This window comes from Euprymna scolopes, chromosome 38 (genome assembly GCF_053919585.1).
Source record: "Euprymna scolopes isolate OS-2025 chromosome 38, ASM5391958v1, whole genome shotgun sequence".
NCBI lineage: Eukaryota > Metazoa > Mollusca > Cephalopoda > Sepiida > Sepiolidae > Euprymna > Euprymna scolopes.
This window is the reverse complement of record NC_136519.1, coordinates 10336178-10354648: the sequence shown is the minus strand read 5'-3', so window position 1 is coordinate 10354648 and position 18471 is coordinate 10336178. Positions and strand designations below refer to the sequence as shown.

The 18471-nt window shown below is 31.2% G+C and overlaps 2 protein-coding genes across 2 annotated transcripts in view; one reads left to right on the top strand and one right to left on the bottom strand.

The window, feature by feature from the left end:
- Positions 1-14681, bottom strand: part of LOC145263072 (cilia- and flagella-associated protein 221-like) — a 521858-nt gene extending 507177 nt beyond the window's left edge. The window contains exon 1 of the mRNA XM_080119938.1: positions 14548-14681. Within this exon, the coding sequence (XP_079976064.1) occupies positions 14548-14575 (28 nt within the window). The 5' untranslated portion in view covers positions 14576-14681. The remainder of the gene's footprint in view (positions 1-14547) is intronic.
- LOC145263073 (vesicle-trafficking protein SEC22a-like) overlaps positions 1-18471 on the top strand; it is a 49169-nt gene that overhangs the window by 4838 nt on the left and 25860 nt on the right. The window contains exons 2-3 of the mRNA XM_080119939.1: positions 6416-6777; positions 14570-14733. Coding sequence (XP_079976065.1) covers positions 6590-6777; positions 14570-14733 — 352 coding nt within the window. The 5' untranslated portion in view covers positions 6416-6589. The remainder of the gene's footprint in view (positions 1-6415; positions 6778-14569; positions 14734-18471) is intronic.

Below are 18471 nucleotides of genomic sequence, written 5' to 3'. Positions count from 1 at the left end.
GGTGCTACTGGGGTTTTTTTTGGGGGGGGGATATTTCTTTGTAAATAAATAATAAATTAAAAGCTGTTCATACTTGAAAGACGGATTTAAAACTTTTGTTTGAAAATGAGTTTAACAAATATTCTAAAAGATAAAGATTGAGCAAAAATTATACCAATGGAAATCAATTTATCGTCTGGTTTACAAAATGAAAGCTGTTGCACAAAAAACAAACAAACAAAAAACAAAAAGTCTGTATTGTGAATGTATATTTTAGTGCATATGTCAACATTTAATTGTTTCTACATTTACTTACAATTTACATTGCTACCTCATTTATAAGTGTTTTTTTATGTTTTGTTTTCCAAGGAAATTGTTTCGATTTATTTATTTTAAACTTCATTTTGGATTATTAACTGCTTGTCCAAAATTCCACCCCATAAAAAAATTATGATGAAAAGAAAATATTGTGTACCAAAAAGTACGTTGGTAGATCAAGTTGTTTTATTTTTAAGTAAGAAAATCAAATTCTATGGCTAAACTATGGTACATGATCTTGCGAGGCCATCTTGAAAACAGTCTGAAAAGACAAAGGAGATAACTCCAAATAATTCAAACATGTGATATTTTAAAAAGTCATTCTTAATATGAGAATTAAGGGGCATTGGTAAGACTCAAATTTGCTTTAAAATGGTTCTTTATAAAAACAAAAAAAAAATACTTGATCAATTTACATTATTTACATTATATATTTTAAGTATTTGTCACTCACCCAAATGAAACATCTTTTATGTAGTTTTTTTAGCTCTTATTCGCCACAAACAAGGCACATTCCCACGTGAGCGTAAGAGGCTACTAAATCCAAATGTAGATTCCATGAGCAAAGCTTCTTTCTTAGAACTGCACGCCAGTGGAACTCTCTGCCACTTGCCTGTTTCCCACCTAACTACAACTTGGACGTCTTGAAGACATAAACAAACAACATAAACAAACTCCTGAAAAACCGCCACCTTAAGTAAGACACTCTATCAAAACCCCCAATACTATCTCATTGATTACTGTACACACAATAACCCTTATCCCTGAGTGGCCTTCGGGCCTTGATAAGTAGTGACCCCCATGTAAAAAAAAAAAAATTGGGACCATGTTTACTGTAACACTATGTAGGGAGTTGGGTAACAATGTATCTATAAGATTACACTTGAACTTCTGCATTTCAGTACAGTCAGAGAAGCAGTTTGAGGGAAGAAACTAGTATTCGAGTAGAAGGCTTTCTAGCATCTAAGGATCTCTACATGGAAGGGGTAGAATTTTGTTGCTTGTCAGGATTATCAGGGGTATTTACATCAAGGAGAAGAGTTAAAAGTTAGAGAAAAAGTTAAACTAACTGTTGTGTCGTAACACAATATTAAAAGAAGAAAATTAAGTCGAGGTTGGTTTAACAAACAAAGTGTATTAACATCACAGGTACAAAGGTAGGAATACGGGTATGACTGACTAGCGCTCAGCTAGGCAGTGGAGTACTGTCGCTCTTTATCACCGGTGTAGACATTACTGGTACTATATATATATAGTGAGAACCGGTGTAATTTCCCTTATGCATAGAAAGGCCGGTATAAACCCCCCCCCCCCTTTGAAAATATCCTATCTGAGGTTTAATAACGTTTCTGTTTTGGGTTCACTCTAATCAACTCAGTTAATTTCCATTTTTTGACCTCTTATTCTCAGGAGCTGTCTCTGGTAAGGGCATCTGAAAATCGATCTAACTTGGCGTCCGAACATGACCTCAGCAGGTGTCTTCGACATTTCAGTGTTTGCATTCGATGTGACCCTGTAAACCCGTAAAAACTGTTGGATTGACTTATCCGTCGGTGACCCACTAGCTTTTTTCAGAGCTCTCTTGAATGTATCAACAAACCTCTTCACTTGTCCTTTACTTCTCGGGTGGTATGGCGGAATGGTTATATGCTTGATTGGTGGTATGGTGGAATGGTTATATGCTCGATTAGATAATCCTCACAAAAATGTTTAAATTCAGTAGACGTGAATTGCGTTCCATTGTCTGTGGCAATGCAGTCTACTATCCCAAACCCAGCGAATAGTTCATACAGGAAGTTAATAGTTGCCTCGGATGTGGGGTTCTTGCATTTTAATACTTCCAACTTTATCCTAACTTTACTTTATTTACTTAGTATAAATATACACATGTCTATATATATATATGTCTGTATATCTATATTTTTATGAATATGTATATTTATGTAATTGTATATACATGTATATGGGTACGTGTGTGTGTGTGTGTGTGTGTGTGTGTGTGTGTGTGTGTGTGTGTGTGTATATGTATGTATATGTACATCTATTTCTTACTGGAGATCTATATCTCCACGTATATGTATATATGTAGGCGGATGTGTGTGTGTGTATATATATATATATATATATATGCATATATATATTTATGAGTATGTATATGTGTATAGGAGTTGTGTGTATGTGTGTATATAGATGCATGTATGCCTGCATATACATTGTTTATATATATGTGTATGTGCGTATGTGTCTGTATGTGGATGTGTAGAAATGTACATATGTATGTGTTTGTATGCATGCGTTATCTATTAACCTTTAACTACCTAAAAACAACTTATTGTCAACTGAAATGGACAAGTCAACTTATGGCGAAATGGAACCTTTTACTTGTCAAGCACATATGACACTTACACCAACACTTTTTCTCTCTATCTCTCTCTCTCTCTCATCTACTTCATATACCTGGCTAAACAACCAAAAAGCAGTCAAAATTTTAAGACCTAAAAATTGAAATTCCTCCCCCTTCTTCTCCTTACCCCACCCCTTTTTTTCTTACCATCCTCTCTCCCTCTCCCCTATCCATATATCTCCACCCACGCCTATCTGAATCTTCTACCCCCCCCCACACACACACACTACAATCTGATGTATTTTAACCTTCAAAACTTAAATATTGCTGATACCCGTCTCCCTCCCCCTTATTATCTCTTACACCCCCTTTTTTTCTCTCGTATTTGTTCTAAAACATTTCTTCCAAATACTAACAACCATTTCTTAAGGTCTGACGAGGCTATTGAATCATAAACACGGCCCAACATCCGAAACACATGTAACCAAACTGATAAAACGGTAATAAAAAATAAAACACATATTTGCTCTGCAATAGTATTGAGCACTCTCTTCAGGTTTTTACTAATTACCAGTTTTACTAAATATATATATATATATATATATATATATATATATATATGTGTGTGTGTGTATGATTAAGTGGTAAATGGTAAAAAAAAAAAAACTGAAAAAAGTACTCAATACTACAGTAGAGCAAAATATGCTTTTATTACTGTTTTTGTCTGCTTAGTTACACATGTTTCCACAACGAGATCGAGTTCATGATCCGATAGTTTCATTAGACTTCGCAGATTGAACGTTTATTATATCTTCCATTATAATAAACATTCAATCTGCGAAGTCTTACAAAACTATCAGATTGTGAATTCGATTTGATAGTGGAAGCATGTGTAACTAAGCAGACCAAAAACGGTAATAACAAAAGAGCAAACAGTTAATAAAACATGTTAAAAACACTTTGAAAAAGAGTTAAAAACATATTTAATCTGAAAAGGAAACACTTGATAAGTGGATAGTCCTTAATCCGTGGAGTTTCGAAGAAATACTTTCCTTCTCATCAGAGGGTAGGAATTAGCAAAATGCAAATACTTTTGTATGCAAAATCCGATCCCGCATTTTGCTAATTCCTACCCTCTGTTGAGAAGGAAAGTATTTCTTCGAAACTCCGCAGATTAAGGACTATCCACTTATTAAGTGTTTCCTTTTCAGATTAAATATGTTTTTAACTCATTTCAAAGTGTTTTTTAACATGTTTTATTAACTGTTTGCTCTTATTATAAGCTCTATCTCCTATTTGGTTTTATCGAGCTTTTACAGCTGGTTGAGATTACTTTATAAACATTAATTCTTTAATATTTATAATATACTTTAATTTTACCATCTTGGATCATTTTGGTAAATTTAATTGTAATTTTTATTTTATATATATATATATATATATATATATATATATATATATATGGACAAATCTTAAAGGAAAGCAAAATAGAGAAATAACTGGAATTACTTATCTCATTAAACTAAGTCGATTTTACACTGAAAAAAAAAAGTGAATGAATAGCCAGGTGTTTCACTTCAAAATATTAGCCTACTTTTTTTATTGTATGTTATATAAATTGATGCTGAATGGATATCGGATAATCTTCAATATTGTTTACATTATTTTATTAACATATTTTGTGTAAATATTTACACCAAAAAAGAAAAAAAAAAAAAAGCAGTTAATAAACAAACAAAATAATTATATTAGTTTCATTCTTGTGTTGTTGTAGTAGTAGTCGTAGTAGCAGCAGCAGGAACCATAAAAATGAAAGCTAGGAAGATATGTTATTTTACATGCTTGTTTCAAAATAAGCTTGATTTGAGAACCGTCATGTGATCTTTTATGTGTTTCTGGAACAGTTAAAGTAATTTTTGGAGACTTACAAACCTATTAAAGTTTCTCTTTTATTGAAGCAAGAGGACACTGATGGTGAGGTGGGGTGGGGGTTATTCATTAGGTGTGTCAGAAACTTCATGAAAAATATTGAATAATTCGACCCCTTGTCTTTCCAAGCTTATTATTACTCGAAAAATGTAATTCAAACCCTAATTTTTTTTCCAATTAAAGAGGCAAACACCAAGGTTTCATTAAAAAAAAAAAAAAAATACAAACAACGTGGGTTTTTTTTTTTTTTTTAAAGAAAAGGTTTAAACTTTGGACTTTACAGGTAAATTTAAAAAAACCTGTTCTTTTTTTTGTTTTTAATTAGAATATATTATTTATTGATCTTTTATCTTCAATTTGTGATATATAAAACTTTGGCACATAAATGAATTATTTACTTTTTAATAGACATTTCAAAGTAAGGGGGGGGCGTGAATTAAGAAAAAAAAACGTTTGTCTAAACTATGATATTCGATTTATTGGACAGAGCATAAAATTTCACATTGACCCTGAAAATATCGTAAAAATAGAATCAATAGAAAAATTTTGATAGATTTTTAAAGTTTAAAAATTGAAAAATACTGAACTCGTAAAATACAATTACTTTCATTACTGTTTTTTAAAAAATAAAAAAATAATATTTCTATTACTTTTTATACAAGTTTAATAGTTTATTTTGGAAGTATAATCCATAAAGAAAGTAAACAACCCACTTTTAAAAGAGAAATTACGAGTTTTTTTTATATTTTATTCGCAGTTTCTTATTAGGGATGTCAAAAATTCCTACAAAAATTCTGATACACCTAGTCATTTATTCATTCATTCATTCATTCATTCTCCAGAATATAGATGGTTAGCACTTTTCAAAACTGCCGACATGAAATTGTTCAAAAGAAATATACCAATTGTTTTCTTTGACCTTGTATTTGTGTAGTAGCAGTGGTTCTGGCTTATTTGTCAGTTTTCCTTGTGATTTAGACAAAACGATTTTTGTGCGGATGTGAAGCAGTATTCTTTCTCTTTCTTTCCTTTTTTTACTTATTTTCCGAGTGACAGAAGATTTGGAAATATGATAGTAAACATGCAGGTTAACTTTTATTGTTTTCTTTCTTTTCTTGTAAATTGTCCTTTTCGTATACATAATTCAGTCATTTAATTACAATTTTGATTCTTTTTCAATTTTATCATTTAAATTTATAATTTTGAATTTTATTTTGAAATTAAAAACTAAATTTATTTTCATTTCTTTTATTTTGTTACATTTCAAAAATTTATAATGTTTACTTTTATAAAAAATTTTATTTTTAATTTTATGAAAATTATTTTAAATTGTAACTTTTTAAATCTCATTATTCATTTGTTTTTCACAATAAAAATCATAACCTTGAGCCCCTGGAGGGACATAGGCCATCCACAACTTTGTAGATGCTTTTGTAGCAAGGAGTTCTTTTTTCGGGGTTGGGGTGCTGTCCCCACACCCAACCTTTCCAGAAGGTACTTTTTTCTTTCTTTTTTTTGTTTTTTTTTTACATGGGGATCACCACTTAAAAAAAAAAAAAAAAAAAATGTACATACAGCGCCTAGCCTTCCCAAATGGTTACCCATCTGGTACTGGCCAGGATTAACATTGCTTAACTTAGTCGATATGGTGAGAATTAGTGTGCCAACGTGATTGTGCCATACTTATTTGTTTTAAAAGTAATTTTTATTTTTATGTTTTTCACGTTTATAATTTTTAACTTTTTAACAATTTTATTTAAATTTTTTATTCATAATTTTAAAAAAATAAATTTAAAAAAATAAAACCTGGTTTTTCATTTTTTATATATTTTTTTGATTTTCCAGTCGCACAGAAAGGAATCTAAAAATCAAAGAACCTTTTTTTTTTCAAAATCATCTGCGAAACTTGATCCTGATTGCTGTAGATTTCAGTGATTGCAGTTTTTGAAAAAACTGTACTTTTAAAAAAAACAAAAAAACATTTTTTAAAAGTAAGCAAGAACAACTTGCATTTCCATCATGTTTATCTATCAAACAATGATAAGTCGGACGAGCGATGGGCTGCCGCTTACGGCAACCACTGACACGGGACAGACAAACACAAAGTTGAATCTTCAAGAAGGATTCCTGCAATTGAAGCTCATATGTAAAAAAGCAGCAAATTTTTCTGATAGATGCAGCTACATTATAGGACCAATGGCGATTTAGTAAGTATCAATTTGGGCTAAATCACAATCTGTTACAAAAAAAAAAAAAAAAGTTAAAATTACATTTTTTGAAAACATTATTTCATAAATTTGAACGGTTTAGAAAACCAAGTAATACTCTATAATTTTTTTATTTTTATTTATTTTTATTTATTTTATTTTTTTTTTCTGAATCTTTTGGTGACATCCACCCTAATCATAGAAAACTTTTTAATTATTTTTTCCCCCCCCTCGTTTTATTATTATTAAGTCTGGGAGTGATGACCCTTTGAAGAAAAAAAAATGTATGTTTGATCTTGTTGACTATTGTATCGAAGTCACATCCGATGTGTACCACATGGTTGGCGCGAAAATAGAATTAGTTGGTTTCATCTTTTGAAATATTATTTTGCAAGATTAAATTGGAAAATTCTAGAAAAAAATGATTTTGGATTTACGTTTATGAATTTTTGAAATGAGGATTGGTTATTCGTATTATTTGGCCCACAAGGACCCGTGGTGCAATAGTTAGAGTATTTGGAAAAATAAATTGCAAAAGTGATATTTTCACGAAGGGTGATGGTTCAGATCTCAGTCTGCGAATTATTTAGCATCTCTATCCTGTCATGGCTGAGAGAACAAGAGCATGCTACCCCTGTGAAGTAAATAAAGGGTTCCGTTTGAAATTCCCAAGTTTGACAGAAACATTCCCGATTTTGACAAGATACATTTGAAAAAGGTTGGATGTTACATCGACCAAAATGTGAAAATAACACTCAAGATGAGAACAGTAATCCGAAGAATTCAAATAAAACAATTTTTGATTCAATAAAAAAAATCATACAGCATTACTCGGTTTTCTAAAATTTTCAAATTGAAAAAAAAAAAAGACTATTTCAGTTGATTTACAAATATATTTTCAATTCTTTTTCCTTGTTCTATTGCGTACTTCATATTTACCTTAACTTTCCATCGTTGTCTTTCTACAGGTTTCTTAATCTACAAAAAATCAAAGGGCAATAACTCGTCCAACAGATAAGATTTGAGTTATTCCCCTTAACACTTCTCGCTTTACAATCTTTTATCACATTTTTTAACTAGATTATGAGTAAAGAGTAATGTGTGTTTTGATTAGTGATGGGACGATTTAATCTTTTTTTTTTTTTTTTTTTTTTTTTTTTCCTTTTAAATTGCATTTTCACCCCGAACAAGGCACAGTGCCACTTTGATGTAGGGGGATACTATGTAGGGAGTTGAGCAGCAAGATGTCTGTTTACATTGCACTTGAACTTCTGTATGTCAGTACAGTCGGGGAAGCAGGAACCTATAAGGGAATTCCAGCAGTTCTGGGGAAGAAACTATTAGAATAGAAGGCTTTTTGGTATCTGGGGATGTCTACTGTGTAGGGATGGGATTTTGTTGCTTATCGGGTTTGTTGAGGGTATTTACATCGAGGGGTTACAAGGGCTTAAATATTTTTCCCAACTCCGAATTTGAGTTTGCTTAATTATTTATTCATTATTATTTTTATTTTTTTTTTTTTTTACATACATTTTGTCTTATTTGGTGATTACCAGGGATTTTCTAACGAAAAAAACAAGCGATGAAAAAACAAAAATCAACTGGTAAACGAATAACTGTTACCAAAGACAATAAGAGTTATCTACTACTTAATATTTTTGTTTTTTAAAGTATTTTAAAACGATTTTTCTTTTAATTTTTCCATAAAATATGATGCTGTTAGATTTATATTTTTGCCTGGTTTCTGTAAATAATTAAAGTTTGAGTGGTGTTTTTTAATTTTTTTTTTTTTTTTTTCAGTGAAAAAAAAAAATACAACAACAATTGTTCCAAATGCTAAAAAAATTGTGTTCAGCCTAATTGAGACGTGAAAATGATGAATTAAAATGTTTAACTTACTGACATGTCATTTCTGAAAAGTGGAGGCAACATTTTGTATCTATTTCAATTGTATTTTATGAAAAAAAAAATTTTAATCTAAATAAAAACACTGTAAAATATTTCAAAATACACAAAAAAAGTTTGGTTGGTAGGAAGAAAAGTAACAGTTATTTGTTGACATTTTTTTTTTTTTTTTTTCCTATTAGAAATTCTAGAGAATCATCATTTATTTTTTTATTTAATATTAACTGAATTTGCCAGCTCTCTGTTGCTTTGCATGATCGTTTTCAAGTCCAATGTAAACAAGTTCTTGATGAGCCACGCTATAAAATAAATTAACTTATCTAATTTCCATCCACCATGGTACCCATTAACTGTTATCCTTAAAGTGGCCTCCTGGCCTTGATAAGTAGTGATTATATTTAAAAAAAATTAATAAGTTTCTTGCAAACGCAAGACTAAATCTTTTGCATTTAGAAGGAAAGTATGTAAAAAAAAAAAAATCGTTGGCTCTGTAAGGCAATCTTCTAGTGATATAATGTCACAAATTAAAACTCCTGTTTATGTGTTATGAGTCAGCGCAGAAGAAATAAGGTTTATTGAACTAATAGCAGGCTGCCCAGTCATAAAATATGCATAAACATATTTTAAATCATGCAGATTTTGTATTAATTTATTATAATAGAACCAATACTCTATTGATTATTATATTGTACCAAATATATAGTAATGATTTCAAAAGTTAAAAAATATATGACTTAAGTGTCAAAACCAAAACACAGTTATCTAGCCTTACTTGGTACTTATGTCCTAACATGTATAAAAACTAAAGACAATAACATAAAATGTGTAAATTTATATTTGCACATGCACACAAGAGCACTTTAAGTTAACTTATGCCTGCCAAGTTCCAATTGTTTTAAATTTTGACCCATTAGCAGTTATTTTTACTTTCTAAAGACCAAATTGAATTTGTCCCACAATTCTAAATCCCCTATATATATATATATATATATATATATATACTCGGGGGGGGGGTATTCAAAAGTAATAGACTAGTGAATTCAACGAGGTTGTTAGATAGTGCTCAATAAAAAGAGCTGATAATACTTGTTTATTGTTATATAAACATGTTTACATCCCGCTGCTACAAACAGCCATTTGTTTCAATCAAACAACAGATATCATCAGGCAGCGACTTGACTATTCAAATGTTCAATGAATAATGGATTTTTTTAAGTAGGAACTCTTTAAAGGTTGGAGTTGAAAAACCTTAAAACACAGAACTTTAATTATAAGATGTAAAGAGGGAGGGGCAATCTAAAGAAAACTAATAAAAAAAAAAATAATGGAGAGAGAATGATGAGGAGGAGAAAAAAGAAATATATATATATATATATATCAAGTTTCAAGCCTGTAAACTAAAATTAACAGATTAACAGAGGGGTTTGGTAGAAACAGTTCCTTCAACAGACAGACACAGTCACTTATATATATATATATATATATATATATATATAAGTGAACGTGTCTGTGTACATTTCCCTACGCAATAACTCTGTCAATTTTAAGTCTACAGATATACAGGGTACTGAGATTTAGGAAAATCTTTCATCGGTTTTTGGCCAGATATTTGCCTGTTAAGGGGTCAAAGTTCAACAATTTGACCTTTGAGAACTCTACCAAACACCTCCAACAATTTTGGGTCTAAACACTTGAAATTTTAGATATAGGTTCCTTGAACATGGATCTAACTTAACAACTTGATTTGAACCCAAAACAATAAATGTTAAGGGGTCATGATAGGGGTCAAAGTTTTTAAAAAAATTGACCACTTTTTTTTTTTTTTTTTCTCAACATACACCTCCAAACACCCGGGCAACGCCTGGATGAAATGCTAGTATATATATATATATATATATATATATATATATATATATATATATATATATACTGGCAAGGAGACCCTACATTATTTAGGATTGAATGAGGATTAACAAATGTTTCACCACCACCCCCCTCCCCATACTTTTATTATCAAAATCTATGAAATTACCCATCTTTTAATCAAATCGATTGATTGCCTACCTTAGTTAGCGACTTCCTCCTTTACAGTGTAACGGAAGGAAGCTTCACATGCTTCCCCACAGAGTTTATTCATAATACGTTGTCGTCTACATTGCACTGGAAAGAATTTGCTGTTGATTTTTATAAAATTATCTGTAAACAATGGCTTCGCTTAAAGTTTAAAATGCATAAGTCAAGTATCATGGTTCAGTTGTGCTCTAAACAGAAACATTCATTTCAAGTGCACCCCTGTCTTATCAAAGAACCAACTGTTGATTTTATGAAATTATTTTTACATAATCACTTGAATTAAAGTTAAAAGCACAAAAGTCAAGTGTCAGCATTCAGTTTATTTCGCATGCGCCTCTGTTTTATAAAAGAATCTACAATTTATTTTATAGGTTGGGTCTTTCTGCTTGTGTGGTGATAAAACTTCTCAAATGCACTTGTGATGTTAAGGTGCATAAAATTGTTAACTTCAAAATCAGACTTCTTTCTTTGATTGGATTTTTTCGATTATTGATACTTATCAGATGCATTCCGATACAAAACCTATGTAAGAACAGTCCCAGACACATCAAGTACCTTTGTGTGAAATTTCAAAACAATTTGCCCAGCCATTTCCCAATCTATCGGAACAAACTTGCACACACACACAAAGTTCCTTTTGTATAATTGTGTATATATATATATATATATATATATATAAACAGACGTGTTTCAAATATTATCTCTAGTACTTTTCTTTTAATGATTTGGAATTCATTCCATTTGCACTTTTTTCCAAGGAACTCTGCCTTTTGGATGATTTTGGACCATTTGGAATTTACCCAGTGGATTGAAATTTTAAATTCGACCGTTTTGGATTTTACCATTTTTGGATTTTTACCCTTCACCAGACTATCCATTCATGTGAAATCTTTTTATTATTTTTCTTTTGCCTCCTGTTCCCCTTACCTCACCCTTTTTTTAACCAAGTAAGATCTTTGACTTACTTGTAGTTTCATTAAATACTTTTATATGCAAAATCCGATCCTGCATTTTGCTAATTCCTGCCCTCTGATGAGAAGGAGAGTATTTCTTCGAAACTCCGCAGATTAAGGACTATCCACTTATCTTGTGCTTCCTTTTTTAAAATTAAATATGTTTTTAACTCTTTTTCAAGATGTCTTTTAACATATTTTATTAATCATTTGTTCATATATATATATATATATATATATATATATATATATATATATATATAATTTAAAGGAGATTAGAATAATAGTCTAAAGAGCTAAGTGTATTTTAATGTAATAGTGAAATTACTAGTTTAATTAAAATACAGGAAATGCTCGTTGTAATTTAGATATATAATAAGCTCGATAGTTAAATGTCCTAGAGCTAATTCAATATTAAATAATGTGATTTATAATTTTAAAATTTTAAAAATTTTTAAAAATTTAAAAATCAAAATTTAATTAAATTAAAAATCAGTTTCATAAGAAGGAACAACAACAAAGTCAATTATCTGTACGCTTTAATTAAATTTTGATTTTTAAATTTTTAAAAATTTTTTAAATTTTTAAATTATAAATCACATTATTTAATATATATATATATATATATATATATATATATATATATATATATATATATAATTTTTGTTTTTGGCTTAAAAAAAAAAAAAAAAAATGTGGAGGAAGACCGGAAAAGATGAAATAAAAAAGAAAAACAAACAGATGTAGACGAGTATGGTTGAGTAGAGGAGTGTCTAACCTTTATTTGACTATCATTTCTTCACTTCAATGTACAATTATTTATAACCAAGTTGCTGGTATGTCCGGTTTATGTAAAGTCCGTGGGTGGTGTGGAACTTTGATTAATTTTGAGAGAAAGGTACCTCTCTTTTTCAAAATAGAAGACAAATATATACCAGCAGGAAGACCCGACGTTGCCCAGAACTGAATAATGATGAACAAATATTTCACACTTCCATATTTTTATTGTCATCGAAATCAGTGAAATCGCCCATTTTACAATCAAATCGATAGATTGCCTGATCAGGTTGGTGCATTAAGTGGAAGCTTCACATGCCTTCCCACAGTTATTTAGTCCACAATAAATTGTAGTCTACATTACACTGTAGAGAAGCTACTGTTGATTTTTATAAAATTAATTATTACATACAATTGCTTGAATTAATATTTAAAATGCAAATGTCAAGTATCATGCTTCAATTGTGGTCTAAACAGAAATATTAATTTTGAACGCTACCCTGTCATGCTAAAGAACCTACTGTTGATTTTATATGCCTGGTCTTACTGCTTGTGCAGTGATGATGGCTTCAATTTAAGTTTAAAATAAAAAAAAATTCAAGTATCATGGTTCAATTGTGCTTTAAACAAAAAAGCACAGTTGATTGGGCCTTTCTGCTTATACAATAATAAAACTTCTCAAATATATTTGTGATATTAGGCTGTGTAAAGTGTTAACTTTGATCGAAATCGTCTGTTTCATCTTTCATTGGATTATTTCAATTATTAGAGACATGCTGATAGAAAACTACCTAAGAACACTACCAGGCACATAAAGTATCTTTCTGTGAAATTTCATAAAAAATGGCCCAGCCATTTTCCAGTCCATAGGGAATGAACTTCCACACACACAGGCAAAGTTCCTTTTATATATATATATATATATATGATTAGTTTTTTTGGAAAAAGAATTCCAGCAGAGTGCTCAATTAAAAGGAAAATCCAAATTTTAAGAGCGTACTTATATTTTGTGTACAGAAAGTTGTTAGTTGAGACAGGTCATTGGTACCGTCGGTTTCAAGCCCGATAATAAGGCCCGTTTAAGGTATCCTTATCGAGCTCTCTTCAGCCAATATTCGTCTCTTGAAATTCGTCTCTGAAAATGAGCAATATTTAAGACGTTATTTTTCATAAAGATTGTTTGAATTTTGCATTTTTTTTTTAAATTCCCAATGTCTTATGAAGATCGTGTTAAAATTATAGAAAGATATAAAATATAAAGAATCTATTTAAGTTCAAAACCTTTCAGTGACTTTTTGGACACCCTGTATATATATAAAACAAAATGTCTACGAGACGAATATTGGCTGAAGAGAGCTCGATAAGGATACCTTAAACGGGCCTTATTATCGGGCTTGAAACCGACGGTACCAATGACCTGTCTCAACTAACAACTTTCTGTACACAAAATATATATATATATATATATATATATATATATATATATATATATATATATATACTAGGATGGGTGCCCGGCGTTGCCCGGGTATTTGGAGGTGTATGTTAAGCAACAAAAAAAAAAAAAGCGGTCAATTTTTTTAAACTTTGACCCCTATTATGACCCCTTAAAATTTATTGTTTTGGGCTCAAATCCAGTTATTAAGTTAGATCCATGTCCAAGGAACCTATATCTAAAATTTCAAGTGTGTGGACCCAAAATTGTCAAGAGTTTGGTAGAGTTCTCAAAGGTAAAATCGTTGAACTTTGACTCCTTAATCGTCAAATTTCTGGTCGAAAACCGATCACATCGATTTTCCCAAATCTCAGTACCCTGTATATCAAATTTTGAGTCTGTAGACTAAAAATTGACAGAGTTATTGCGTAGGGAAATGTACACACACAGACAGACACTTTCACTTTTATAGATATATATATATATCATGAGAAATGTCAAATCAAAGAATGAATGGAAAATATTCTTTCATTTTAGTGTGTAATCTGATCCAAACAAATATAACGAAACATAAACTCATTTCGATCATAATACAAAATAATGTTAAATAAAGAAACTTTTGCTCACTTCGAGATTTTGTTTGTTCTAGTTTCATTTCAGCCTTGAATATTACCTATTCTGTGCTCTGCGATGTTTCCTACCCATCGGTCTTGGCGTTCTCCTTCCTCAGCGACATCCAAAAAGAATTCCTTCTGGATTATGACAAAAGCAAGGTCGACAATGCACTACGGCCTTATTCACTTATCGCATTCGGTAAGTAGTCATCTAATTGCAGCCATGTCAACGACTATCAAAATAACTATTAACTATTTAGCAAAGCTGTTAAAATTTCGACTCTGCTGACGAGGCGATACTATGTACACCCACCTCCTCTCCCCTGGGGAGTGTTAAGAAATGATTCATATAAAAATGAAATAAGTTGTTGCAAGCAAAAAAACCCATTAAAATGCTTAGACATTCAATTCATAATTCAATTTATTCAGCATAGGTTAAAATATTACATGTTTCGTCGCCGTTAAGAAAGACACAGGAAGAGAGAGAGAGAGAGAGAGAGAGAGAGAGAGGAAAAAGAACGAAAGCAAACAAAGAGGGAGGGAGGGAGGAACGTTGCAAATTTAGATGGTTGGGAATACAGTTGACCAGCACCTGTCCAACTTCATCTTGAACTGATCCGTTGTTGGTGCAGTGACAACCGCAAGCGCCAGCCTATTCCAAGGAGCCGATATGCAGATATAAAATGCGGCTTTGTGTCGGTTTAGCTGAAATCTTCAATGAAACAGCTTCAGGTTGTGTCCTCTCAGTCCTCATTCAGGTGTGAGGGTGAAGAGAAGATCCCAAGAGGTCGTAATGGCGATGAAGGAGGTTACAGGCCAAAATTAGGTCACCCCCTTAGTCTTCGGTGCTCTAGTAAGAAAAGGTTCAGTCATCACAGACGGGTCTCATAAGGAAGGTCACAAAAACCTTGCACTGACCAAATCACCAGCCTCTCCACTAGCTCCAGATGCCAAGTTTCATGAACCAGGTATGGAGATGATACCTGGATGCCATACTCCAACACAGGTCGAATGAGCGATACGTACGTAGGGAAGATCTCCGGAGTAAGATTGGCGAAGGCGTGTTTGATGAGAAATGATCAACTTATTAATGTTATCAATAACCATTGAATGCCAACCTGTATTTCACTTTTAATAATCACAAGGTCTAATGCTGATTTGGGGATACAAACTTTTTGTCTCTTGCTGTGGAAGATCTCCAGCCATAGATCTATTAACCAATCGGTGAAGAGAAAGAAAAATAAAACCAAGTTTTGGAAATTCCTTCTTTAATTCTAAAAATATATCGCTTGTTAATTTATGAATTAAATGTTTTTGTTAATTTTTTAATTCTATTTCTTAACTCCATTTTCACGTTATGCTGAACTTAAATCAACATTGGATTTAATTGTGCAATAAAATGTTGATATAGAGCATTGCCCTGTTCAAATATCACATTTGAATTACATGTCTAACATGCATCATGTCTCTCTCTCTCTCTCTCTCTCTCTCTCTCTCTATATATATATATATATATATATATATATATATATATATATATATATATAAATTTTGTGTACAGAAAGTTGTTAGATGAGATAAGTCATAGATTGGTACCGCCTTCAGCCAATACCCATCTCATCAGATGAGTATTGGCTGAAGAGAGCTTGATATGGATATCTAAAACGGTCCTAATTATCGGGCTTGAAACCGACGGTACCAATGACTTATCTCATCTAACAACTTCCTGTACACAAAATATAAATACGCTCTTATTTTTCAGATTTTCCTTTTAATTGAACACTCTGCTGGATTTCTTTTTCCCAAAAACAAATTAATATATATATATATATGTGTTGTCCAAAAAGTCACTGACGGGTTTTGAACTTTAGTAGATTCTTCATTTTTGATATCTTTCTGTAATTTTAACACAATCTGACTAAGATATTGAGAAATTAAAAAAAAGAAAAATTCAAACAATCTTTATTTATGAAAAATGTCTTTTAAATGTTGCTTATTTTCAGCTTCACATATTTGTTCTCTTTTCAAAACATTATTCATGACAGCATAATCATGTTTGACACACCGATTCCCATCAGATCACCAAAGTTAAGCAACAATGAGCTTGGCCAGTACTAGATGGGTGACTATTTAGAGCTTCCAGGTGCTGTATGTGCTCTCTGCTTATCTCGGCATTGTTTCCAGTCGTCCTCGACTTCTACTTGCCACTAGACTCAAGCAGTGCCAATTCAGGAGAGGTGTGGTTGGGGATTGCGCAACCCTTGCCTCACAATTACACACGCAGCTGCCCCTACAGAGGGTATCCTTTGTCTTTCGAGACTGAATGGAGGCATCTATTCATGACAGATTGCAGAATCTTTGGATTGCAATTTAACTCCCTTATTTTCTTCCACAAACTGGCAGACCTTGAAATGTTAAACCCCAGACCCATCAAGAATTGAAAGAAAACGTCAGGAATGAAATAAAGGAGTTAAATTGCAATCCAGAGATTCTGCAATCTGTCATGAATAATGTTTGGGAAAGAGCACAAATATGCGAAGCTGAAAATGAGCAATATTTAAGACGTTATTTTTCATAAAGATTGTTTGAATTTTGCATTTTTTTTTTAAATTCCCAATGTCTTATGAAGATCGTGTTAAAATTATAGAAAGATATAAAATATAAAGAATCTATTTAAGTTCAAAACCTTTCAGTGACTTTTTGGACACCCTGTATATATATAAAACAAAATGTCTATATTGGAAATTCCATAATGTTGTTCATCTTAGCGTTTATGTCTTTCAGCATGTTAAAATGTTCAATTCTTGACAGCACCTGTTTCATAGCACAGAACAATATAATTATGTCAATTTTTAATATTTTTCGCCCTGACTCATCAGAAGAATAAGAATTCATTAACTTTTAAAATAAAAAGAATATGGGCATGATTATATAAATCCGAAAAAATCGGAAGAGTTACTGCAATGGTGTTTTATGATATTTGAGCCATCTTTGATTTTAAAATCAAAGATGGCATGAATATCATGAAACACAATTATATATGCTAGCAGGGGCCCCGGTGTTGCCCTGTCATAAAATACACTTAAATATGATATTTAATTTATGCAGATTTCATATTTATTATTATAGAGTCAATTATTTAATATTATATTGTACCCAATATATAGTCATGACTTCAAAAGTAAAAAAAAAAAAAATGATTTGTGTGCCATCAGCTATAATCGAAACAAAAACATAACAAAACATTGTTTCATGATTGAAACTATGTCTACAAGTTAAGCAAAGACTGCAGTTTATTTGTACTCAATATGGTTGAATAGTGGAAAAGAGTGTGAATTTTATTAAATACAAGCTGGTTTCCATGACAACAATGCTTTTGATAGACAAGATGCAAGCAAGAGCAGTCAAACGTTCCACAGTTAAATATATATGAATGAATTACAAAAGTCTATATTCCAAAGTTTATGATGTTGACAATTTTACAATTTATTCCTTTAACTCAGTTGACATTTACAATTCTTGACAGTATCTGTTTCATAGCACAAAATCAATCATTTAATTATTATATCAATCAGTGAATCTATTTTGCCCTTAAAAAAAAGTCATTCTAACGTACTGTACTTGCAATAACCCTTGTCCCTGAGTGGCTTCCGGGCCTTGATAAGTAGTGACCACCGTGTAAAAAAAAAAAAAAAAAAAAAAAAAACTCATCAAAAAAATAGCAACAATCAATCCATCAAAAGGAAATAAAGTGCGTTTTGACATGATTGATATCCGAAAATTGGAAGAGAAGAATATGTTTCCATTACACCATTTTGAATTTTAGAAATAAAGTCACTGAATAAAAATAAAAATGGCGATTATAGACTGATTTTTTTTTTGTTATTGAAATCGAACACAATATATATGTTGTGTTTCATTCCAATGACAAAAAAAA